Raw genomic sequence first — 26,331 nt, 5'->3', positions numbered from 1 at the left:
CTGCAAGTAACAGAGAACCCAACTACACTGGCTTAAATAAAGATTTACTTTTTTCACTCGAAAAGAAGTCTGGAGGTAAGCAACTTAGGGCTGTCAGAGACCCAGCCTCTTCCTATCTTCCTATCCTGCTAGTTTCAATATGTTGGTCATAGATGCTGTTGTACCTCCAAGCATTACATATGAGTTCTAAACAAGAAGAAGTGGGAGGGGTGAAGAGCCAACTATGTCCCTTTTCATCAGGAAAGCACAGGTTTTCCCAGACTTCTGCTCACATCTCACTGGCCATAATATGTCACATGACCACCCGTAGCTGCAAGGGAAGCTGAGAAGGGGAAGGCGAAGGAGAAAGTGGAGGAGCCTGGGTGTGAATGAGAACATTTTGGGCCCAAGCCCAGACCTACTGAAGCAGAAATGTTGGGGGTGGAGCTCACAGTCTGTGTTGTATCAAGCCCCCTAAACAATTCTGATTCAGCTGAAGTTGGAGAACCATAGTCATATATGGTGGCCAGTGTTCTCAGAGGGAAAAATCCTAGACTAGAATTCAAATCACCCATTTTTTACTATAAATTTTGCTACTGGCCAGCCAGGAAATGTTGGGTTTTTGATCACTGAGTTGTTGTAAGGACCAGTTTAAATATCGTAGATGAAAACATCTTGAGAGCTGTAGGTCATTGGACAATTATACTAATTTTGAAATTATAAATTTCTTAGTTCACAGTTTATGTAGCTGGCATGTTCAGCAGACTGTAAATGCCTGGGAAAAGAAAAACTACCCATAAATGGTATGAAGAGATTGAAAAGTTACGACAGAAAGGGACAAAAATAGAAATTGAAACCACAGACGTTCAAAATACACTGTTATCAAAAACAAATGTTTGCAGCAGCCCCAGTGGTTGCTGCTACAGGTGGTTTCCATGAGAGGAAGGAGGACATACGTGGTTTCAAAACAAATACTTTGGAGGATAATGCAATGGAGCATTTAGGGGAAAGGGTTGGTAAGAAGATGTGGAACAAATACAAGGGATTTGGTGTTCTGCCATTTGGATTAAACATACTAAGACCCCATTGTCTGAGTTCCAAGTAGAGTGTCCATCCCTCACTGTAGTAAAACCTTCTCACTCGGTCTATTTACTCCACAGCAGTCACCCAAGTAACAGACACTGAGTGGTTTTCACTGGTGAACTTGGCGGGTTCATCAGCTACTCACTAGGCCCCAGGGAAGTCATAGTCAGATCTACATTTGCCTTCAGATCACATTCTCAGGTTAGGAACTGGCCATGACTGAAATAGCAGAGCTCTACCAACACTGGGACCGTGACCTGTCTGCTCAGGTGAAAACCACAGTGTCGAGAAGGAAGTGCTGACAACTCTGTGAATACACTAAAAATCAATGAATGTACAATTTAAATGAGTGGATTTTATGACAGCTGAAGTATATCTCAATAAAGCAGTTTTAAAAAAAATGAAGTGTTTGCAGTCAGAGACCCTGTGACACAGAGGCAGTGAGCAACTCAGAGACTGTGTGTCCATGTGTCAGTTAACTTTGTACAAAATGTGAAGCCAAGGTTTATTTACTGATTGATTTAACATCTGGGCTCCAACACACACGTGCTGTGATAAGAGAGCTTATAGAAGCAAAATCACAAAGCCACGTGCTCCTTGGCCTGGTGAAAGAAGGTAGCGATCTGCATGTGAAAAGTTGATGATGTAACCAGCTGAAACCGGTGGTGACCTGGAGCCCAGCTCAGTTCAGATAAATAGGCCAACGCTGGGTCACAGATTCCAAATATTCCACCACTTTTGGAACTGGACTTCCTGGGGGTGTTTCCGTTCACCAATCAGTCAGATAGAGCCTCACCTATTTCTCCTCCTTCCCCTTCCGTGGACCCAAGTCTTCCCTCACCCCAGCAGAGCCCTGAGTGCAGTGCTAGTAGGTAGCCAGGACAGCTGTAATTCCATATGTGATCGTGTTTCCTCTGCTTCTTTCCTGGGGAATTATTACAGTTATTGCTGGTATTGAAACGGAGTTGGTGAGACAGTGAGTCTCAGGGTCAAGTTAGTGACCTGGTTACGTTAGTGACCTGACACTTTAACACCTCTCGATCCCATACCTTCTCAGTCTTCTTGGCTGAATAGTCCTTATCCTTCTACCTTCTAAACGTCAGAGGCCCAGGCTGGCTTTAACTATTGGTAAAAAGCTGACATGTCACACATTTGCATCAGCATCCCCCAGCTGTCCCTCGAGCTCCAGGCTCAAATACTCAATTGCCTGGAACATTTCTCCTGAATATCCCAAGAGCATTTCAGACTCAACACGTCTGAAACTCCAGGTTCTAATTTCCCATCACATTTAGAATGAACTCCAGGGCTTCCCTGGTGGTGCAGTGGTTGAGAGTCCGCCTGCCGATGCAGGCGACACGGGTTCGTGCCCCGGTCCGGGAAGATCCCACATGCCGTGGAGCGGCTGGGCCCGTGAGCCATGGCCGCTGAGCCTGAGCGTCCGGACCCTGTGCTCCGCAACGGGAGAGGCCACAACAGTGAGAGGCCCCCGTACCGCAAAAAAAAAAAGAAAGAAAGAAAGAAAGAAAAGAAAAAAGAATGAACTCCAAATTTCTCGTCCCTGCTTGCACGTTCCCTCATTACTCTTTGGATCTCATCTCCTTCCGCTGCTCCCTCCCTCACCACCCTCCAGCCACACTGCTGGTCCTCTACGTACAGCTGGGGTGGACTTTACACTTACTGTTCCTTCTGCCTCTCCTACGAGTCACTGGTTAGAGCTTCACAGAGCCTATTTTGTCCTGTACATCACTCAGGGCTTGACTCAAAATTCACCTTCTGGAGAGGATTTTCTTGACCCACTCTCTCAATATCACTCTCCTGAAGGTTGTAGAACCCAATGTTACACTAATAACATTTAATAACATGTTATTAGGTTACACTAATTATATTTTAATAAGCTCATACTATAGTACCCAGCATTATATTAAATGCTTTACATGCATGATCTTATTTAATCTTCAGAACCACCTAATGAGACATTCTTATCATCCCCATTTTATAGGAGAGGAAACTGAGGCTAAGAGAGGTCAAACCCAACATCATATAGTTTGCACTAAGGTCTGATTCCAGAACTGTGCTCTTAACCATTAAATTCAGTTGCTTCTCTCTTTAAATGCTGTTCTTTATTATGGACAATATGGCTTCTAGGAGTTTACTTTCCAGGATTAATTAGTTTCAATTGCACTTGTGTCTGAGGAGGTAAAGTAACTCTGGTGTATCAGTGTGTACTAGGGAAGGGTTTATTTTCCAAACTCTGGTTTTAAACATTCAGATAATACAAAATGCAGGCTTCATAGGGACAAATTCAAACATGGGTTCAGACCACCTCTGTGGTTCTTGCTTATAGACTTATTAAAGAAGATGAGGGTATTTGGCTCTGAACTTTGTTGTTTGGGGCCACTCAAGTTCTCCAAAGCTATTAATGCTTTTAAGCTTAGGTTTTTTCTTTTTAAAAAATCTTATTTCTACAAGGTGATTATAAACAAAATCCTTAAAGTAAAATCCTTAGAAAAAGGTCAATGTGCTGATGAGAACAAACATTATCAAAAACTTTTACGTGTCCCAGGCACTTTCCTGCTTTCACTGTGTCTTACGTAGGTATTATTTCCCCTCTTTTACGATGGAGGAAACTGAGGCACTCAGAAGATAAATAACTATCCCCACTACAGCACAGGAAATCTGCAATTTCCTGTTCCTTCCTTCTTTACCAGACAGCACATGCCCCAAAGTGGTTTTGCCTTCCCAGGATGCCACACAATTGACTACCTGAGAGCCATTCTCTGACACTTGTTCTTAGGGCTCTGAAATTTAGTTCTGTGATATAATGATAAACACAAAAATTTACTTCTCGGGGACCTATATGCCTTTGTGGAAGTGTGGCCAAAACCCAAAAGACTACAGAGGAATTTAAAGTTCTGGGCCAGTCCTCTTCAACTCAGGTAACCATCAGATACCAGATCGTGCTAAATTCTCAGTGACACTGTTTAGTACGAGAACAACGCTATTCCTTGAGCACAAGGACTCTCTACTTGCAACCTTTGCACTGGCTCTTCTGGCTGCCTGGGCTGCCTCTTCCCTCATGTCCTTCTGTCCTCAGAGAAGCCCGATGACCATCCTGCCTCCCCACCAGCCTCTCTCTAATCCTGTATCCAGCTTTGTTTTTCTTCACGGCACTCATTACATTCCATACTTATCAGCTGATTGTATCTCCTCCATTAGAGGGAAGCTTCCTGAGGGCTGAGACTGTTCACTGCAGTATCTCCAGTGCTTGGCATAGAGTAGGTGCTCATTAAATAATTACTGAATGGGGGCTTCCCTGGTGCCGCAGTGGTTGAGAATCTTCCTGCCAATGCAGGGGACACGGGTTCGAGCCCTGGTCTGGGAAGATCCCACATGCCGCGGAGCAACTGGGCCCGTTAGCCACAGCCGCTGAGCCTGCGTGTCTGGAGTCTGTGCTCCCCAACAAGAGAGGCCGCGACAGTGAAAGGCCCGCGCACCGCAATGAAGAGTGGCCCCCGCTCGCCGCAACTAGAGAAAGCCCTCGCACAGAAACGAAGACCCAACGCAGCCAAAAATAAATAAATAAACTAATTAAATTAAATTAAATTTTAAAAATTTTAAAAATAAGGTGATTAAGAATGTAGGTTCTGGAGTCGGTTACTGAGATCGTTAGCTGTGAGTTCTGGGGAAATTTATTTCATTAAAAAATAATTATTATTATTACTGAATGAATGAATGGATGTTGTAAACACAGCAGGCCTGAATGAATGGGTGGGTGATGTTCAGTCTTTATGGGGCTATACTATTCACATCTCCCTTCTGTCTGAGCTACAAAGGGAGAGATATGACTACTCCTTCCAGAGGAGTAAACAGGAAAAGAGACCCCAAAAGAACAGAAATCAAAAACCCTCCTGCCTCTGATGAGCAAGGTTTTCATGGCCAAAACCATAAAAAACGTGGCCATTTAAGAACACGAATTAATCTTGCAAAATGTAATGGATCTTTAAGGTAGTTAATTCCAGCAAAAAGAATAACCCAATAAACAAGTTTTCCTTAAACAGGCAGACTATGCAGGCAGTGTGCGGCTTACATAAGCAGCAATCCCATTGTCTGCATCACCCTTTTGAGAAAGGCAGCAAGACACGTTCTGCTCAAGCTGTCCCCAAAACAGAGTGATTCATGCTTACAGACCCCACCTGGGGCTGCCTCTGGCACATGCAGGCTGTTGGGCAATGACCCAGAAGTAGCCGTGTGAGTGAAGAGGTAGCTTTAGCAGCAGAAGCTACAAAAGACCTCTGCTCACACACTTCAGATAACGGCTGCCACTGCCCTGGGACTGGTCGTGACTGCCCCACCCAGAGGGTCTCTTCAGCTTCATGGCTCCCTGGGGTGTGTGCTGGCGTACGGAGGGCCATTCTAGATCATAGATCTAGGCCACATCCATGAAGGGATGACTCACCTTCTGCTCTGCTGTAAGGATGAGTTTTAATATAATTTTAAATAACTGGACACTTTTCTGTGCATTCACCTAGAAAATAAAAAGCCTTTAAAGTCAGGACTTTACAGAAACTGGAGAAAGCACACTAGGTCTGGGGAACTGTTGTCAATCACTCACAATCCAGCACATACCACCACAGCTCTTGGGAGCTCTTCTCCCCAAACACTGGCTGCTGAGTGAGGTGGGCCGGCCTCCCTTCTCCTTTCTGGAGCCTCAGCCAGAACACAGACCCTTTTCATTTTAAGGATTTTATTTCTAATCACCATGTGGATACAGGGTTTAAAAAACCGAATCTGCCAGAGTTACAAAGGTTCCAAAGTCTTGAAAAGCTAGGACACAATGGCCCTAGTATCATTTCTGACTTCTTCCTGAGATGGCAACTGGCAGCCCAGTTAGATTTCTGTTGCCTGTTTTTATTTCAGAAAGCGGAGTTCACCAAACCTCTCGCTTTCTTCTGTTCCAGGCTTTCTGGAGACCAAGACAGACCCTTTTTTTCTTTCTCTTATGACAATAGATTTCACTGGAATTCCAAATGATTGTTTTCTCCAAATTCACCAAAAACCCCCCCCCCAAAACAAAAAAAAACTTCTGTCTTTCCCAGATACTTGACAACATGCTGGACGGATGGTAGAAGCCCAGCAGACCATATGTGTTGATGGACAGACTGAAAATTACCTGGGCACACTTCATTTTTGGAGTCTTCTCAGTACAGACTGAACGACTTGTTGCTTTGTTGCTCCAAGGTTGCCCTGAGCAGCTAGCCTATGGGGTTCTCCATGTGCAGCTTGGTAGGAAACAACGTTCTTCAGCAGCCTTGATGCAACTGGCAGGGTAATGGCCATAGACTCCCTTTGTTAACAGGAGGCAGGGGTATTAGCTGTACTGTTTCTGGATGTTGGCAGAAATGTGGTCCTGCCCTGTGGTCCTTCAGAGCAAAACTTGAGGTTGAATCTCTTTTGTTGGGGTAGATAAGGCAGTGTATTGAGCTCCATGGAAGACAGACAGGAGGACTCTGACAGATGGGGAAAGGGTCACGCCCACAGCAGGGGGTCAGCCTAGAAGTGGGTACTATAGCAACCCACTGAGAATTACCCTGTGGATTAAAGGATGGTTGGATTCACTGGGTCTTCCCCCGCTGAGTCTTTGTCAGCCAACAGACAAGAGGCTGGTTTGCAGCTGTGTGATTTGACAGTTTGGTTGGGTTCAGACAGCTCTGTGCTGTGGAGGTGACATTACCCCTGAGTCTCACTGCATGTATGTATGTAAACCGGGGGCACACCAAGGAGAAACGCAATGGGAGCCGCCCACTCTACATGCAGTCAACAAGCAGTGAATTTCTGTGTGTGTGCGTGTGTGCCTGTGTGTGTGTATAGAATTTAAAAACAATAAAAAAACTGACTAAAATTCAGTTTGCTTTTTATTATTTTCATGCTCCAACAGTTCCAAACAATGTACAGTGATAAAATACTCCTCCCTCATAGAAGCAGACTTCTTCCACGCCCCCTCCTCCCACCCTTGGTATAGCCCTGGGATAAACAAGCACCAGGTGGGACGATTATAAATCAGCAAGAGAGTAAAAAGAAAGCAAATGACTCCTGAGATAAGATAACAAAATTATCCCCAAAACTCTGCTTTGTGAAGTTTACAGAAGGTTGATCTGTATGCTATGGGCCTTTCTCTTGTTTTGCTTTGTGTTTTGGTGTCCTATTGCTGCTTTTAAACCACCCCACCCCCAACATTTAGTGCCTTAAAACAACAATCATTTATCTGCTCACAATTCTGCAGTTTTGGCGGGGCTCAGTGAGGATGGCTCATCTCTGTTCCATGTGGTGTCTGCTGGGCTTGAACCTTCCTGGAGGGCTTTTTCACTCACAAGTCTGGTACCTCAGCTGAGACAGGCTGAACATCTAGGGGCTAGTCGGGCATCTCTCTCTTTCCATGTGGTCCCTCCACATAGCTTGGACTTCCTCACAACATGGTGGGCTCTTCTTATGTGGTGGCTGGCTTTCCCCAGACTGCAAAGCAGAAGTTTTCAGGCTTGCTTAATGTCTGGTCTTGGGAGACCTCAGACATTATTTCTGCCACATTCTATAGGTCAAAGCAGTTACAGGGCCAGCCCAGCTTCAACGGGAAGAAAAGATAGACTTCACTTCATGATGGTGATATTGTTGTGACAATATTGTAGGAATCATCTACCTCACATTGTTTTCTCTGTCATAACAAGGCATTGTATGCTTTCATATTGTCTTTAATGGTGATAAATTTTATCAAGTTGGAAAAAGGTAGGTCTCAATGTGACCTCTTAAAAATTAGATCCTTAAAATTATCATCATGCCTGGGTTCTGAATGGGAAGATGGTCTCTTCACGAATTGCTAAGAAGAAACAAGAGACTATGGGGCTCCTAATGTAGCAGTGACATTTGAGAGAAAATACTAGGATTAGCCAAAACCTAAAATCCAAGTTAAACGTTTGGTCTACTTTCTGAGAAAAAGTCAAATGGCCCCCGAATTTTGGTTATTACTTCTGGGTATCAGACAATCCCCCGCACTTTGATTTACACCCTTTAAAACCAGTATTGTTGGAAGCAGACTGACCACAGAATACTTGTGAGGGCCAGAATGTGAGAGTCAGATACTTTCAGATACTTAATGTATGATAAACCTGTTGAGGGTCGCTATAAATTTCACCCTAGGTTAGAGAACCGCATCTCAGTCCAAACAAGATCAATCTAAGAGTGGAGACACATCAAAATGACTCCCTTGCCTTTGCCAGACAGTGAATCCATCTATACGGGTACAGAGCTTTGGTTTGGAAAGTATTTTCAAGCCCACTGTCTTACTTTCCTCTCACTATAAATAACCCGGTGAGCAGGTAGGCAGTCGTGTGAATGCCCACAGTTTGTACTGCGTAAACAGCAGAATAGAGGTCATGGGCTCCCTAGGTCACAGGAGAGCCTGGATGCAGCCACGCTCCTAACTCTTCTTCCTCCAGGATGCTCCTCGTCTTCCATAGCAAAGGGCCTCCAGGCTCCTGACGTCTCTGCCTTCAGGTCTGGTCTAATGGCCTCTTCTGCCTCGCCGGCCTCTGGGTTGAATCCTGAGCTTGCAGGCGAGTTCAGTCAGCTCCCAGTGTCAGTTACCACAGCGAGGTGGGGCCTGGCTCCTGGTCTTAAAAAGGAGGTTGGGTGGGAGGCATCCCTGTATCTGGAGCCCAGACTTTCTCTCCTAAGAAGACCAAGAAGTTAAGTGGGCCTGCGTCACAGTCTTTGGCCTCCATCACCCTCCTCAATGCCCTTAATTTTCCTCTCAGAGCAGAAAACACTTTGTGTCCCTTTACGCCCCAAACGCTCGGCCCCTCACTTGGCCAAAGGGACAGCTGGGGCCGGGGCTCTTCCTCTCCCCTTCCAGTTCCAGTTCGTCCTCACACTCCAGTGGGTTCCCATTTTTGTTCGCCCCCAGCCCCTCCTCTCCTCTCTCCCAGGCGCCCCAGTACCAGCTCCCACCCCCACCCCCTCTACCCCCGCTTCCGCTCGCCCCTCTTCTATCCCCTCGGCGCCCGGGCTTTGTTGCCCGGGCTTGTTTCTAACTCGAGAGCGTCGCCCGGCTCGGCGCCAGGTCACGTGCGTTAGTGACAACCTCTAGCAGGGCGGCCCCGGGGCCCCCGCGCCGCCGATTGGTGGGCCGGGCCTGGCGCGGCCCCGGGGCGGGGCGGGGCGGGGCTGCCCGGCGGGCGGGCCCGACGGGCGGGCGCAGCGGCCGATCAGCTGTTCCGAAGCTGCACAACAACAAAAGGAACGAGACGGGCCGGCGGCGGCCAGTGGCGCGGCCACAGGAGGGCTGGACCGGCCCCGCGCCCCGAGCCCCGCGCCCGCCGTCCGGGAGCCGCAGCTACCTCAGCCGCCCCGCGCCGCCAGCGCACCGGTTCCCGCCGGTCCCCGCCAAGCCGGGCACCCGCTGCCTTCGCCGCCCGTCCGGCTGCTGGTCGGGCCCACGTAAGTGCGGGCGGGGCCGGCGTCCAGGGCCGCTCGCGCCCGGCCGCCCCGCGGCGTTGCCCGACCCGCGCGCCCTGCCCTCGGGTCGGCCCGCGAGCCGTGGTCAGTGCGCTCCCTGCCTCCGCTGCCTCCGCTCCCTCCGCTCGCCACTGCGGGCCGGCCGTCCACCCGCTCGGCAGACCCTCGTTGGTCCCGGGGTGAGGGCGGAGGCGGCGCCCGGACACGGGCCGGCCAAGCCCCGGCGAGGGGCGGCGGTTGGGTGTTCGGTTTCTGCCTCCTCCCCAGAGTGTGGCCTGTTTTCTTGGCCGCGGCGGGACCTCCTCCTCTCTCTCCTCCTCCTCACTCCCCTCCACTCCTCCTCCTGCCCTCCGCCGTTGGACTGCAGCTGCCCGCTGAGGACTCGGCGTCGGAGCCCCCGGCTCCGGAGGAGCGAGCGCGGCCGCCGCCCCGGGACGCATCCCCCCCAGGCCCGCGGCGCCGCCGCTGCTCCTCCCGCAGCCCTCCCAGCGCAGGGTCGCGCTCGGCAGCGCAGCGGCTCAGTTACCCGGCGACCGGCGCCCGCCGAGTGTCCGCCTGTCCCTTGCATGTTCCTTGACTCTGCTCGATCTTCCACATCACTGTTTGAGGTTGCACGTGTGGAAAGAGCAGTTTCCCTGCCCATCAGAATTAAAACCCTCATCGTTTTGATCACTCGCGCTGATTGGGTGCTTCTCATGTGCCATATACTATGTGAGGACTTTACATGCGTTATCTCAAATTGATTCCCACAGTAACCCTCTGAAGTAGGCTGTATTACGCATAGGAAACCTGAGGGCCCAGAGAGATTGAGTAACTTACTGAAGACTACACAGACAGTTAAAGGGAATTGGTTTTTCTCTTTAAAAAGTTGCAGATGAATTTTACTTAGGGATTCCTTGTTTTTATTGTATTTCCTAATTACACCTGCTCATTATCTTCTATGTTAATTCCAGTTAGAGTAGATTTAGGAAGAGCTCCCCTCCCCCCTTCCATCATTCGGAAAAGAACCTTTTCTGAATACAAAGTAGTTTTGGGAAAGGGGAGTGGAAAGCGACCCATGGGATCATTGAACAGAGGTAATAATGAGGTGCCCCAAGATCTTGAAATCACTTGCTTGGTAATTGAAATATATATTTCATTGCAGATGTGAAAAGCATTAGGAAGCTTTTGCTTTTAAGTCACAGCCACTGTAATCCTGAATTGGCAGCATAATTTTCAAAGGCTCCTGCCTGGAACCAGGACCTTACTAATTTCTATGACTAAGGTCTCGTTTGTTTTTCCATCCTGTCTTTTGTTCTTTTTTGTGAATGCTCCATCGCTTGCTCATAGCTCTCTTGGGAATGGTCCCACTTTCAAAATTTAAGGTTAACAGGCTGTGAATTACCACTTACTGCTGTCTTTGTCCGCTGTCATTCAGCCTTCAGAGCCAACCTGGTGGATCCTGGGGAGAATAACCCCCTTGTAGCCAGTTGAATAGGCTAGGTAGAGTGGAACAAGCAAAGACAACTTTCTTCGCTTGGTTTTAATGCAGTTTAAAATTTATTTAGAATCACTCGAATCAGAATGTTTATTTTTCTAAACTAGTGAGAGAACGATCATTTTGAGGCTGCTTTTTGATGACGATGTGTTAATTTAGCCATTTGATATTTCAAAACTGTCAAGGAGCCACAAGTGTACACATAGTTAGAAGTTAAATCATCAGAGTATTTTTTGTTGTTTTTTTTTAATTTAAAATGTTTTGGAGCCGCCTACTGGCAGCCAAAAGCAACGGAAAAGTGCTGTTCTCTGAAGTTCGTAGAGCCAGAGTTGAGGCTGGAAGGAGCCTGAGAGAGCCTGTGCTGGGGTGGGGTGGGGGTGGGGGGGCAGGGGGGAGCAAGGCCCTTGGGACCAGACACACACTCTAACGCTGGCCCTCGCGCTGACCAGCTCTGTCGCTTTTGAGCAAGTTACTTAATTTCTGAGCCTCAGTTTCCTTATTAGTCAAATGGGACAAATAAGTACCTCAAGCCTGTCACATATAAGCATTCAGTAAATTGTAGCTCTAATTTTTTTTTTTTTTTTTTTTTTTTCCGTATGCGGACCTCTCACTGCTGTGGCCGCTCCCGTTGCGGAGCACAGGCTCCGGACGCACAGGCCCAGTGGCCATGGCCCACGGGCCCAGCTGCTCCGCGGCACGCGGGACCCTCCCGGACCGGGGCACGAACCCCCGTCCCCCGCATCGGCAGGCGGACTCCCAACCACTGCGCCACCAGGGAAGCCCTCTAATTATTATATACACATTTTGTCGATAAAGACACTCAGACCCAAGGATGCTAAGTGACTTGCTCACAGTCATACAACTGGTTTGAAGTGAACTTGTGGTTAATACTTACTAGGTGCCTGCTGTATGCCTGCTTTTAAGTGATACATACTTAATCCTCACAATGGCACTACCCTGAGAAAACTGAGGCACCGAGAAGTTACTATATATCCTGAGTACACACAGGTTCCGGGGAGCTGAGTCAAGATTCCAAACAAAGCAGGCCAGCTCCAGAGCCATGCGGCCCCTAGGTTGGTTGCTTGTCTCAAAAATGAGAAAATAAATCGCACGAACAAGCTCTTCCAGACTAGTAACTCCTTTTCTGAGTTCTCAAACTAGAATCCTGTACCCCATAAGTATTAAACTCAGCCATCTTTCTCTGCCCACAGAACATTTCTACTCATGAAATATGAAAACATTGATGATAAAAAGAAAGAAAACATTGATGATAAAATGTTAGGTAATAAAGCAGGATACAAAATTGTGCGTGCATTAGCCTACAATTGTGATAAAAAGAAACTGTGTAGAAGAAAATGTACAATATGTTAACAATGATTGCAACAAAGCATGGAATAATAACTAGTTTCCTTATTTACTTTCCAAACTTTCTAAATGTGGTTTGGTTCATTTTATAATGAAAAAGACATTTTTTAAAAGGGAGGGAATGGAGGTATTTTGAGCCAAGCAGAAGAGGGACAAAGCTGCCTTCTTGAAATGCTGGGGACCAGACACTGTCTCTTTTCTCCACTGGGGTGAGACTGCCAGGCTTGCAGGTGCCCCAGAGAACAGCAGCGCCACCTAACCTAGCCTTCATTCCTCTACCTGTTTCCTAAATTGCAGAGCTGTATTTGTAAATTTGTCCTCTTAGGACACTTGCTTTCTCTGGAATTTTTCACTTTAGTTTTATCATTGTCCTAGAGTTGTGAATACGAAAAAGTCAGTGGTATGTGGTGAGGAGTGAAGTCTGAAGTTCTGCTGTGCCTTTCAGCTCCACATAGAACCAGCCCCATGGAGAGCCTCCATTCCTGGGTGGGAGCCAAGGTCAAGAGTAGCAGTGCCTCGGTAGGGACAGTCTCTGGGTCATTGAGAGGATAGGCCATCAAGACATTAGAAAGATTTTTCTAAAACAGTATTGTCCAATAAAAATATATATGCATGTTTAAATTTTTAAGTAGCCACATTAAAAAGGGGCAAAGAAATAGGTGAAATTAATTTAATTTATATATTTTATTTAACCTAATATATCCCAAATTAAATAAGATTAAAAATTTAGTTTCTCGGTCACACTAGTCACATTTTAAATGTTCATTCACCTAATATCCCTGGCAGCCACCTCACTGAACAATTTTAGTGTATTGGGGTCTCTCCAACAGCTCCTGGTGCTTTGTGACAGCTATAGAAAGCAGGGCCAAAGGAACTTTGCAAAGTTAGACCAACCTCACTTCAGGAAACCGAAAGAAGATTGACTTGTGCCGTCCCATGGAAAGCTCCTCCAGAGACCCCTTTCCTGTGGCAGAGCTGCATGTGTTCCAGGCAAAACCTGGCTTCCATGTTATGGTTTTGGAGCTGCAGCCAGAGGGTGCAGTTTGCAGTTGGGAACTTGCAGCTGCCCAACCATAGTGGCCCCAGCATGTTTTCTGCCTTGTAGCTGCCACTTAAGTGGCCTGGGCCCCAGTGACTTACCTCATGTGGCATCACATTTGGGGGAGAAGGGCTCACTCAAGACGAGCAAGGTTTTCCTGTGGGGTGCTCCCTCCCCACCCAGCAGCTCTCACTGGGGCAGGGGCTGAGTCCAGCCCTGTACTCTGGAGAATTGGCATTATTCTCCCAACCGGGTCAGCAGACACAGAATTGTAGTTGGGGCCGATACATGCCTCCATAATTTAAGAGAAATGGGGAAAAGATTTTGAAAATATCTTTTTTCCCTCCTAGCATATATGCTCAAAACCTTTATTTACATATCAGCTCATCAGCTCATCGGCTGTTTACCCATGGGATAGATCATCTTTTGGGATATGTCAGGCCAATTACACAGCCCGCTTTTCTTCTAAATTCTCTTACATGGAACAGAAATCTGACTTTGTGTTCTCGTACTAGAGCTCCAGACTCCTGGCCATGTTGCTTCCCAGAAGGGTTTCAGGAAGACTGGTTATGCAAGTGATACTTCCTGTTTACCCGCTTTTCATAATGGATGGCCGAGGATGACAGATTGTGGCCACAGAAGTATTCCAGTGCCGTCTGTGCACACATCTGTAGTACTGCACATGGGCAGTAGCCTGCAGTGTGCACATAAAGAACTGAACCAGGAGCCTCATCAGCTGCAGAGCCGAACTACATTTACAGCTAAAGATGACTGTCTTGAAAGTGAAATGTCAAGAGTCTGAAGTTAGGGATTCAAGACTGACACTCCCTGGATGTGCTCACCCACTCTTATGGTTCCTGTCATCCCCTCTGTGTTGATAACTCTCAAATCTGTGCCCCCAGCAGACACCACGCTCTTGGACTGCAGAGTCCTGTACTCAGCTGCCTTCCAGACATCCCCGGTGTGGGATTGGCAGATTTCCACAATTCCATGTGTCCAGAGTGCACAGCCTGTACCTCTGCAGTGTTCCTCTTCCACTGAACTATCCCACCATCCCCCCAGTTGGTCAGGCCAAAAACCTGGGGCATCCTTGACCTTTCCCTCCCCTTCACTTCTGGCTTACAAGGTCCTGCAGGATCTGGTCCCCGCTTAGCCCCCGAGCCTGCTCTCAGGACCGTCCACCTGGATCTTGAGCCACACCGAAGGCGCCACATTCTCACTTATCTGCACATTTTCACAGTGTTCTTTCTCCTCCTTCCTCCGTTCTTGAGCTTCTCAGCCATTCACGATTGAAGTCATTGATTTCAGGTGTCCTTGCCTGACCTCTGCCTGTGTGGATTTGAGGAGCACTGGTACTTCTCCTCAAGTGGCACTCATCACGCTGGGTTGTTGCACTTGCCGTGGGAGGGCCTTGTCTACTGCTGCCTCCGCTGCACTGAGCGCTCGGCCTGACCCGTAATAGGTGCTCAGCAAATGTTTGTGACTAATAGTTGACATTGACTGAGAATCTTGTACCAAGTGCCTTGCTAAGTAGGTTGCCTGCACTATCTCATTTGACAAGAGTAGGATCTGGGAGACTGTGTAGGAGTGGTGATTGGCAAAGTCTGGAGAGACACCAGTTGGCTTCAACCAGGGTGAGAGTGGTGGAGAGAAGTAGGTGGATTCGAGCCAAGTGTGCAGCTAGAGGCAACAGGACTTGCTGGGAGTTTGGTTGAGGGGTGGAGCGCGGGGGTAAGGATCAAAGGGAGTCGAGGGTAAGGGCTAGGCTTTTGGCCTGAATAACTGCTGGATGCTGCTGCCTCTCCTTCCTGAGTAGGGGGTGAAGGGCAAGTGTGCCTGAGTATGTTTGTAGGGGAAAATTAAAAGATCTCTTTGCTATTTTGGGGGTTTGATACGCCCATCGGGTAGGCAGGCAGAAATGGATATATAAATCTGGAACTCTGGAAGAAGATCAGATGAGGCTGGAGTTCCTCATTTAGAACTCACGGGAACTCCATGAGGTAGAACCACTGCCTCCTGAAATATTGACTTCCTTACTCTTAGGGCATAAACCACAGAGCCAGCATTTGAACCCAGGCACAGTGGTCGTTTCCGGTTCTAGTTGCTGTTCACCTGAGTTTTCTACAGTTTGACTTTCTCCATGCCAGCTGCAGGAATTGTTTTGAAGGTCAAAGTACTTACAGATTTTAAATGTAATTAGGTGTGCTTAACGATCATATGCAAAAACAGAGCGGAGAAAGGGTGCCAGGGAAAGGTGAGGGCCTGGCGTGATAGTGGTCACTCACTGGTCTCTACTGCGGGCTTCATTTGGCAGCTTCTGGCCAGTTGACCATGAACACCCAGTCTTTGCTCTACTTACAGAAAAGTAGTATTTCAGTTGACACACGTTGTTCAAATTTATCCCTTATTATGAAAGCACAGGTGTGAAAAAGAACCAACCCCTTCTTTTGCACATTTTGAGATATTTACAGGTTGTGTTTGAGTACTCGATTCATAATGTTTGTAAAAAAGAGATATTGCACATCTTGTGTTTGAAAGAAGGGAAGAGCCATAGCTGTAGGCTAAGGCATGTGCTTTTTTCTAAGGGTGGGGATATGTGTGTGTATTTTAAAACCACATACACGTATTACATAAACGTGCTGATTTGAAATAACCTTCTTTTTCTCTTTTATTTTAGGGATAATGACTCTTCTTGCTTCTCGCCTAAGTTGAATAAGCAACTTGTGCACTTTAATCCCCTGTCAGTGCCATCAGGCTGACAGAAGACAGGTTTTTGAAATCTCAGCTATAAAGACATCCAGCCAAAGTCTCAGTCTTGCCTTAACAATGTTTCAGAGACTGAATAAAATGTTTGTGGGTGAAGTCAATACTTCTTCCAACCAAGAACCAGAATTTAGTGAGAAAGAAGATGATGAATGGATTCTTGTTGACTTCATAGGTAAGGGTGTTCTTAGCCGTTAATCATCACAGCAAAAGTGGAAACTCTTGCATCTAGTTTTTGCATAAGTAAACCAGTAACTCTGAAGGTTTTTAAGCCTTAAAAGTAAATAAACAAGAATTTGTCTGAAAAATTTGCAGGAAGCATTCTGTGCCGGATGATCAGTCAGGGAAATTGTTTGATGTCAGACTTTGCAGTTTTGCAGCTCTTACACCCCGATCAAATCAGAGGCACTTTAATAGAAAATCCTCATACTAGACAAGCAGTAACCCATTTGGCGCATTATGTGTTTCCTCAGCAGAAGAGAAACAGCCTTAAAAACTGTTCCTGCAAAACCAACATAATCCATCCCTACAGTGATACACACCCCCCAACACACACACACACACACGCACACACATACTAGGTGCTGAGAAATTATAATCATTGTGAGTGAATATGAATGGTTTTGTTTCTGACCTAAGTAAAGGGAGGAATGTGAGCATCAGCTAACAGCATCATCTCTTCTTTTTCTGTGCTCTGATGTGATATCAATGTGATACTCCTATCCCGTGGGACTTCAACGACGTGTGTGGACTACGATCTAGACACTTGCACTGGTTTCTCAGCAGCAGAAGACGAGGAAGAAGAAGACATCAGTGAAGAGTCACCTACCGAGCACCCTTCAGTCTTTTCCTGTTTACCCGCGTCTCTCGAGTGCTTAACTGATACAAGTGATTCCTGCTTCCTCCAGTTTGAGTCCTGTCCGATGGAGGAGAGCTGGTTTATCACCCCTCCCCCGTGTTTTACTGCAGGTGGATTAACCACTATCAAGGTGGAAACCAGTCCTATGGAAAACCTTCTCATCGAACACCCCAGCATGTCTGTCTATGCTGTGCATAACCCCTGCCCCAGCCTCAGTGAGGCCCACTGTGGGACTGAGGAATTTCATAACCCAAGCAGTCCCAGGTACGTTGCTCTCTCCACAGACAGTCTGTTTAGTATGCATTTTATTTATTTCTACTACAGTTCAAAGCTGAGTTTTTAGAAGATGCAAAGCAATCTTATAGAGATTCATGAAAGTCTATGCCTAGTGCACAAGGCAGTTGATGGTATGAAAAAACTTATTCCTTTTAGATTTTCAAAAAAGTGAGTTATAGCATGGCCCCAGTCACGTAATGGAGAGCTGTGTCATTTATAAAATCATGCTACTGAATGGGAGGAAAAGACTGGCCTTTCTGCTCAGTCTCTTAGAATATAACTCTGGCACTTTATAGACTGGATTATTTGGGGCATCAAATCCGACAAGAATAGTATATCTTAAAATAAATCTCTTATGATCTTCCAAGTAGTCCTAACTAGGTCACGTCAAATGGCGCTGAACCTTAAAACCTGAGGAATCTCAAGCATGAAGTAAAACGGCAGATTTACCAGAACATTTTGCTCGGAGGGTTGTTATCTGCCTTATGGAGGAAAGATTTCATACCCAAACCATGTTTTGCTGTTACACGGGTGTCCCAAGTGCTCTGAAAGGCTCTGTTCGAATGGCAGATAGGTTGAGGGCCTGGAAAGGTTCAGGGAGGGTGCCTGGTCAGTGATGTATTCCAAAACAAACTCACAGTCTGTGGCCTTCATTCAGAGACTATACTCAAGATCGCTCCCACCCACTAAAATAAAACCCATGGCCACGTTAATTAGCTCAAAGTCCAGCTAGTCCGTGATGCATGTTAGTGGAAGGTTTCCTATGGTAATAAAGTATTTGCAGGATGCTGGTACTGACTTAGTTCCCTTAGTACCTGTCAAGGGAACAGGTGAATTGTGGTTCGTGCTGTCATCCAAAAGGCCTCTTTTGGGATTGTCCAGCCTCCAACTCTACTAACTAGACCACTGTATATATCTTCTATTTCCTGTTTGCCAAATATAAACAAAAGCCCAGGCAGCTCCTTAATTTGTTAACTTTACCAGAGTTTGCTGCACTCTCAAGTCTCAATATTGTAGATGATCTTGAATGAGGATAAACATACACTTATACCAAATTGAAAAACAATTTGCTTATATAGTTAACCCAGGCTTTATACTGGGTAAGATCTTTGATGGGAAATGTTACTTTAACTGGCACTGTATTCCACACTATAAATTTATCAAGAGGTTAATGTTTCAGGCATTCCAACAAAAGTTTAAAATATAATTTTTTGGAAGTGGTATTGATTTAATTGCTTTACAGTTGATGCAAATTAATTTCTTCAGTTCTTAGAAATTTTTTCCACCCTGATTTTGATCTCATCTTTGAGGAATTCCACTTGAGAATTTACCGTGATTAATAGCCCCTTTAAATTAGTAACACTTGCATATTTACGTTTCAGTATTTTGTTTTAATTGTGTGTGTATACATATATGTATTCAGCAGCTTTGTGGACAACTTATTATAGAAGCAGTACATAGGCACTACAGAAAATTAGAAAATGCAAAAAAATTTTAAATGACGTTCTCACTACCAAGAGATGAATACTGTTAAGACTCTAGGTCATATCCTTCCAGATTGTTTTTTCTGAATGTGCCCATGCACAGGTACATACACCATTTTAACCTAAGTGGCATCAAGCTGTATGTACTATTTTATAATCTGCTTCCTTAGGCAATGATCTCTACCTTTTTTTCCAGTAAAATTTTACTTCGTCAACTACACAGACCATTCTCAGATTTGCCCGCTAGAGTCCAGAATATTTCATCTAGTTTGTCCAAACCAGCATCCAGTTCAGGACCTTGCACTGCATCTGGTTATGTGTTTGCAGTTTTGATGCAGTGAGAATGTTCATTTTTTTATATCTTGTTTGTTACTGTATCTTGTTATATGTTTTGATATAATGTTGATATAACACATAGGGTAGTTAAACATAAAGGATCAAATGAACACAATTTTATATGAATTCTTTTTGAACATAAGAAAGTACTGCAAATTACTATAGTTTTATAATAATTAAAATTTTTTTAACATCTTTATATTTGGATTTGAAATTCTTATAAGAAAGGCCCACTAAATCAAGATAGTGATAAGATGTCACCAAAATTAGGAGGATGGCTCTGTAGTAAATATTTGTATTTTCTGAGCAAGAAATAAATCATATATCTTTCAAAAGTTAGATTGTTTCCATCCTGTCTATCCTTGAAGAGATTACCATAAAGCACATAAAAGTAAGGTGCTTCATAATTAAAGATGGGCTTCAGAGTATGTACTTTATTGCATTTTAGCCTTTATAAATATTGTTTGTGAAGGTTTATGTGCTATCATAATCTTGAATTAAGTAATACATGTGCCTTTAATGACCCATAGTAAACCAGTTATAATAAAGAAAAGTTGACCACATACTAATAGTAAAATTAAATAGCATTTTAAACCTTACTAGTGATTTAATAGTTCACCATTTAACATTTGTAGGGCCAGGAAAAGCTGCTTATAAGACTCACTGGCACAGAGTAAGTATATTCCCTTTGAGACTGTGTGATATGTGTATCAGTCTGAGCAGGGAGGCGAAGGACTCGAGGCACCCACCTTTTAGAAACCACTGTCTTTATTTTCACTGCTCTCTATTAGTTTCTTAATGTGACCTGCTTTAATTCTACCATTTAATAAAAACAATATATTAAAAGATCATTGTGTTTTCCTCTAGTGGTTATAGGCAGAATATATAACTGCCTTTCCTGTGTAAAATAACCCTTAAAAATCTTGAAGTTCTTCATTATGTGTAAATATAGTTTAGATCTATTGATTAGCTTTTAATATAGAAAACATATAATAATTATGTGGTTTGTAGCCATATTTTAAGATTGTGTTCTCCCTAAGGGTTTTTATAACATTGCTATGCAAATGCCGTTACAAAATGTGCCCAGTTGTGATATAAATTTAAAACTTAGAATTGTTTTCTGTAATAAGCAGGTAGCTTCTTACTGAGAATTTTAAATGAGTAGAATTTCCTTATGCATGTTTCTAGTAAATACAGATTTAAAGCTTGTTACCTAGAACATTTTACTTATAGACAGAAAACATCTGTGAAGGTGCTGTTGGCGCAGTGCATCAGTATCAACCCTGCCTCATAACCATGGTCTTTGGAATGTGACCTATGTTGGAATATTGGTTGAGTCAGTTAGTAATTGTGACCTTAACGTCTCTGAGCCTGAGTTTTTTGATGAGTAAAATCTGGGAGTTAATACAGTTTCCTTTTAAGGTTGTAGTGAGAATTAAAACACATGTTAGTTCCCCTCCTAGGAAGCTTATATAAATGTGTTTGTGTATAACTGAAATTCACTCAAAGCGTAAAGCATTTTTTAAAAAATACAGCCCACTTAATTAACCACCTGTGGGTTCTATGGCGTATTTCGATTGAAAGTTGGCTTCTCCTTTCTACCATTATCAGTCAGTGTGGTCACTGACTGATATAAGCTTGTCTGTCAGCCATGAGACACTAAGCTCTCATTCAACCATAAACAAATTAGTGTCGCAAATTGAGTTGCCAGGTAGCTTTTGCAGTCTCATTAATAACATACTCTGTTGCTTAATACATCCCCATTTTTTTCTGTTTCAGAGTGGAAGCTCAGAATGAAATGGGGCAGCACATTCATTGCTATGTTGCAGCTCTCGCTGCTCATACAGCTTTTCTGGAGCAACCCAAGAGCTTTCGCCCTTCCCAGTGGATAAAAGAACACAGTGAAAGACAGTCTCTGAACAGAAATAGCCTTCGTCGCCAAAATCTTACCAGGGATTGCCACTCTCGGCAAATCAAGCACAATGGCTGGGCTGTCCATCAGCCCTGCCCACGTCAGTACAATTACTAAGAATTTCAAGTGTGTTTGGTTGGTTTCTCTTGGCTTGTGCATATGTGTGTGCATGTGTGTGTATGGACGATGAATATGCTGTCTCTTTACAGACAACTGATGACCAATCACACAGTTTTATCGGTATGTTTAGACACTATCTTGAAGACCAGATTTACATGCTGTGTATCACGTAATGCCTTGCTCTTAACATTTACTTTTTTGTAAATCTTTTCAGAATATTTTTGGAAACATATCAATACAGTTACAGTGTTTAGTGTTTGGGAATGTCTTTAAATCTATTACGGTGTACACAAGTTAGCAATTTAAAGAGATTTCTTCCCAAGTACGAGAATAGGCACCTTTCAATTTCATTTTATTTGGTATTAATCAATCTTTTGAGTAAGCAGAAATTTATTCTCAGGGTCAGCCGTACACTTTATTGACCAGTACTTGATAATCTTTTCTGTATATAGTGAATACATTTTTACACACTAACACGAGCATTAACAAGTGATGTGGTTGCCGCAGATATAATGGAATTATGGCTGAACTTTCTTTTGGAAGAAAACTTGATATATTTCTGTGTGTATGGGTTTTTTATTTCCCAGATTAGCCATACAGTTCATTTTGGAATTCAGGTACATTAAGTGTTAGCGAACAGTACATTCAGTGATTCCGATGTGACTGTGTGACATGGTACAGACATTACAGGCATCGTGGGACAACAGCACTCGTCTCACATGCAGAGGGATTAAATTAGACCTGTGAAATTATATTTGAAAAAATGTGTGTCCATAACTAACCCATTGGTCTACTGTTTAAGTTGTTTGGATTCTTTCCTGCCAGCTCTGGCTACTCGCCACCTCACATCAGCTGTAAATTCAGAAGTACTTGTCCTAGCACTTGAGTGACTTCCTATTTATATGTGCCCAAGGGAAGAGAGAGGCTTTATATTTCTGATGCAGTGATAGATCCTCTGCCACGGAGACTGTCCTGCCGAGTGGCAAGCAAGGGTGAAGGGGATCCCTGGTGACATCTCTTCATAGCATCTAAATGAAGGGTGACAGGTTGGCTTCCTTGAGTTTTCATATTTTTGTTTTAACTCGGGCTTCGGGCAAAATCTTTAACCACTTTGGCCTCTGTTTCCTCCACCAGTGGGGGAGCAGTGGTACGTTCCGCCCTCACAGTTGTTGGGAGGACTGTTGGGAGGATTGTATACTGACTTGAAGTGGGACTGCCGAGAACTGATCCTTGCGTGAAATTCCAGGGGCCTCTCTGCCGAAACTGGTGATGGGGGTGGGGCTGCGGCAACTCCTCTGCCACAGCTGCTCCTCAGAGGCGATGCTAATGAAGCCGGGGCGGGGCTTCTTTCACACAGAGGCCAGTTCACTCAGCGCAGAGGAAATCGATTTCCTTACCTCTAGCCACTCACTTTTATTTTTTAGCAGCTGTAATGGGTTTCGCTGAGCCATCTGCACTCTTCACCAGCTCCCTCTGAAATTAAGTTCAACGTATTTACAATCCAAAGCACATTCTACATAGACAGAGCAGTACAATCACCTTCATAATCAAATAGCTTATTTTTCCATCTCCTCTGCAACCCTAATTAAATAAGTACACCGCTATACAGTGTTGTCAAGGGCAAAAGCAGCATATAGTTATATGAAGTATTAGTATATTCTTCAGTAACCCTGTAGCAGTTGGATGCAGGGAACCATGGGAGATTTTTTTTGAGCGAAGAGCTGTGCTCTTTTCTGACTAGACTGGGGTATGTGGAGTCGGGAGAGGTTCAAATAGCTTAGTTAGATGGTGGTGGTAGGTTGTTCGTCCACTGGCTGTGCTGAAGGGCCAGGAATGTCTCTTTAGAACAAGAGTCTAGATCCCCCTTCCCTCCTTAGTCCCCTTCCATTTCAGCTACCCCTTTATTTATTTGTTTTCTAATAAGAGGCCAAGTCTGTAAACTTTTGTCAAACTGAGCTAGAAGTTATTTTGTTACTACTTGTGTTTACCAGAGTTGGGAGATAAGGTAGAGTTTTCATGGAGGTGTGTATGTTTTCTACCGTGACTGTTAAAGGGCCGTATGTTGCTAACTTGAGCATAGATGTAAGCCTCTGAATACATGGGGGTCTCTTTTTTCATATATTAAATGCAAGTTGTTAGTACCTCACGAGTTAAAGAAGTTCAGCCATGAGAATTTGTTTGGCAGCATGAACAGATTTGTATATAAAACTGCAATGGTCTTTTTTTTACTATTATTTTTTCAGATTTCCTAATACCTTAAATACATTTACATCTCTATCAGTTACTGACTTTTTGTTTGCCTTATTTGGGCCAAGTTTTTTTATGCTTTGTACCTGGAAAACAAATGATTTCAGTCTTTGCGATGTTTTTTCAGTGTAAGGGTTACCACACACCATCCGTGATATCATACTGTCGTTTCTGTATCAGTATCTAAGGTTTCTGTCTAAAATTGGCACATGTAAGCATTAAAGAAAGTGGTTATATGATGCAGTTGAAGTTCTTGGTCATTAGATGTTTGTTAGGGATCTACTATGTGCGAGACATTAAGACCAATAATAACAGAGAGTGATGTTGACTGTTTTCTTTGAAACATGGCTGAAATGCAGCTTATTATAAGTTTATTATTTTTGCTATTGTAAATATTAGTGGTTTACAATGTGCTTTAGTGCATATTCCTTAAACATTTAAGCAGTGAGAAATAAGACCCCTCTGAATTTAGTGCTCTGTCTCTAAACTGATAATATAGAATGTTACTTGGAAAAGTCTGGACTATGTGGTGCACACAGCAGTGCTTCATGAACGAGTTTCTTAGTTTTTATAATGCACCATGTTTCTCAAAGTTTGTGTTTTTTGTTAATAAAACATTTTATAATGTATATCCTATGTTTATTACTTTTCCTTCTTCACTTCGTTTGATTATGTACTGCACCGTAAGTTGAAGATTAACCACCCGTTATTTATCTTCTGTGGCAATTTATAATATATGTTTGGGTGGGTGGGGAATTTTTGGCAGAAGGTGCAAAGTGATTGGATTTTTTACTTACTGTTCCAGGGAGCTTTTTTAACATTCATTTCCTGTGCATGTTTTCAGTTCCCATGCAAACTGTTCCTGTTTACGTACCTTCCATGTTGTATCAGTACTTTGATTCTAGTGAGATGACAGTTTACTTAAAACTTGAGAGGGCCATTCAGCATTGCCTAATGTTTTTACTTCTCAAATCTGTGTGGTACACTGGTTTGTAATCTCTATGTCTTCCTTGAATCTGGGTGTCTTTGCTATTTCTCTTCCTCCTCAAGGAAATATATTGTCTTCTATACTCTTTAAGAAAAGAGAGCAAAGAAGGGTATCTTTCTTATTCTCATTTTCTTTGAGTTGGAAACAAACAAACAAAAAAATTGAAGGACTCCAACTAGAAGATAGACATTTAAATTTAAATAGCTTAGTGGAGAAAGTTTAAGAGTTTCCAAGTATTAGTTTTTGTTTTTAGAATCAGTTAAGAGACTGCTCCTTGTACTGGAGATACTAGCATATGTTTGTAATGTTACCTTAAAATTATCTTTTTATTTTATAAGTCCCATACATACTGGTTAAATTCTTTAAAAAGTTGGGCTACTATCATGGATACGTTCACTGCCATCGGCCCTGTTGATTATTATAAATGGCATCCTTATCTACTTAATGCTTACAGTTTTATATAAAATGCTTTATTTAGAAAACATATAGTGGTGTCAGCCTTGCCATGTACCAATTTCACTTGAAACGTGACACCAATTAGTGGTTTGGGGTGGAGAAAGAGGTCCTGGAAAGCATACAGATAAGGATATCTTTTCCTATTTGCAACAGTATCCTTTATGTGGGAGGAGAAGTTACTATTCCAAGGAAGGCAGCTTAAGCGGATATTCTTTTGTGTGTCACTGAGAATTTTCCTTAAAACATTTTTTTAAATTGTATCATTGTTAAATGCCCAATTTTGCTCAGTATTTGCCTGAAGTTTTAGTATTTGTTTTCTAGGAGGGCTTCTAAAAACCAAACCAGTACTTGGGGAGGTTGGATGTGTGTGTTTCCAGGCTTGCTGTGTATGAGTGGTTTTGCTTGCTTTTTGGTTGTGTTTTCCTCCAGAGGTGTGGAACCTTAATCAGTAATTGTGTGTGTGTGTGTTTTAAGTGGCTTTGGTTTTTTGTTTTTGTTTGTTTTTTTCTCAAGTAAAATTGTGAACACATCTGCTTTTCAAGGGCAGGGCATCAGTTCTAGAGACTGAAGAGTATTTGTAGGTTGTACTATGTGCCTTCTTGATGTGTTTCTGGACACAATTTTTTTTCGACAACTTGAAAACTCAAAAGGGACATTTGATTAGGTTATATACTGTACATCAATCTATGCACAAATGGCAGCTTGTTTTCTTGAGCCACTGTCTAAATATTTTTTTCTGTTTTTATAGAAGGTTTTTATACTGATTAGTTCATAGATTGTCAGTTTTCTACACAGACTAAACAATACAGCACTTTGCCAAAAATAAGTGTAGCATTGCTTAAACATTGTGTATTAACACCAGTTCTTTGTAATTGGGTTCAGTGGTGTATTTTGCACTACCTGGAGTTATGGATTTTAATCTGTCAGTAAATAAAATGTGCTTTAACTTCACATTTGTCAGATTCTCTTATTTTTGTCTTTATGGTCATTAGTCTTAAAACTACATACAACTTACGTAAAATACTTGCTTTTTAGTTTTACTTGTCCAAAAGATATATTTAATATGCACTTTAAATACTTTTTTTAAACTAATTTTTATTGGAGTATATTTGATTTACAATGTTGTGTTAGTTCCTGCTGTACAGCACTTAAAATATTTTTTAAACTTGCATAAATTAGCATATTAACATTTTTCATCTAAAATGAATAATCATTTACGTGAACATGAATTTGAGGATGACCCGCAGCCAGAACCTTTTCCCTCCAGCCAATCTGTATTAAAAAACAAATATAGAGGGGCTTCCCTGGTGGCGCAGTGGTTGAGAGTCCGCCTGCCGATGCAGGGGACACAGGTTCGTCGCCCCGGTCCGGGAAGATCCCACATGCCGCGGAGCGGCTGGGACCGTGAGCCATGGCCGCTGAGCCTGCGTGTCCGGAGCCTG

At 43.7% G+C, this 26,331-nt stretch overlaps 1 protein-coding gene across 2 annotated transcripts; it reads left to right on the top strand.

Moving 5' to 3' along the window:
* The first annotated feature begins 9,320 nt into the window (after positions 1 to 9,320).
* On the top strand, positions 9,321 to 25,840 carry TP53INP1 (tumor protein p53 inducible nuclear protein 1). Of its 2 annotated transcripts, XM_019925115.3 has the most exons (5): positions 9,321 to 9,549; positions 16,126 to 16,386; positions 16,974 to 17,334; positions 19,802 to 19,839; positions 20,946 to 21,082. In XM_019925115.3, the coding sequence occupies exons 2-4, from the start codon at positions 16,275 to 16,277 to the stop codon at positions 19,821 to 19,823; spliced, it is 495 nt and encodes a 164-aa protein (XP_019780674.1). In that variant the 5' UTR covers positions 9,321 to 9,549; positions 16,126 to 16,274; the 3' UTR covers positions 19,824 to 19,839; positions 20,946 to 21,082. The 2 variants fall into 2 exon arrangements, with proteins under 2 accessions (XP_019780674.1, XP_019780673.1); XM_019925114.3 differs by lacking the exon at positions 19,802 to 19,839 and having other exon boundaries at positions 9,322 to 9,549; positions 20,946 to 25,840.
* The last annotated feature ends 491 nt before the right edge of the window (positions 25,841 to 26,331 follow it).

This window comes from Tursiops truncatus, chromosome 17, assembly GCF_011762595.2.
Source record: "Tursiops truncatus isolate mTurTru1 chromosome 17, mTurTru1.mat.Y, whole genome shotgun sequence".
Taxonomy (NCBI): Eukaryota; Metazoa; Chordata; class Mammalia; order Artiodactyla; family Delphinidae; genus Tursiops; species Tursiops truncatus.
This window is presented reverse-complemented; position numbering and strand designations above follow the sequence as displayed.

Excerpts from the sequence above, each read along its gene's own strand:
- TP53INP1 (XM_019925114.3), top strand. The coding sequence starts at position 16,275 with ATGTTTCAGAGACTGAATAAAATGTTTGTGGGTGAAGTCAATACTTCT. Across the intron at positions 16,387-16,973 it reads GATTCTTGTTGACTTCATAG|ACACTTGCACTGGTTTCTCA; the intron begins GTAAGGGTGTTC and ends ACTACGATCTAG. Across the intron at positions 17,335-20,945 it reads CATAACCCAAGCAGTCCCAG|AGTGGAAGCTCAGAATGAAA; the intron begins GTACGTTGCTCT and ends TTTCTGTTTCAG.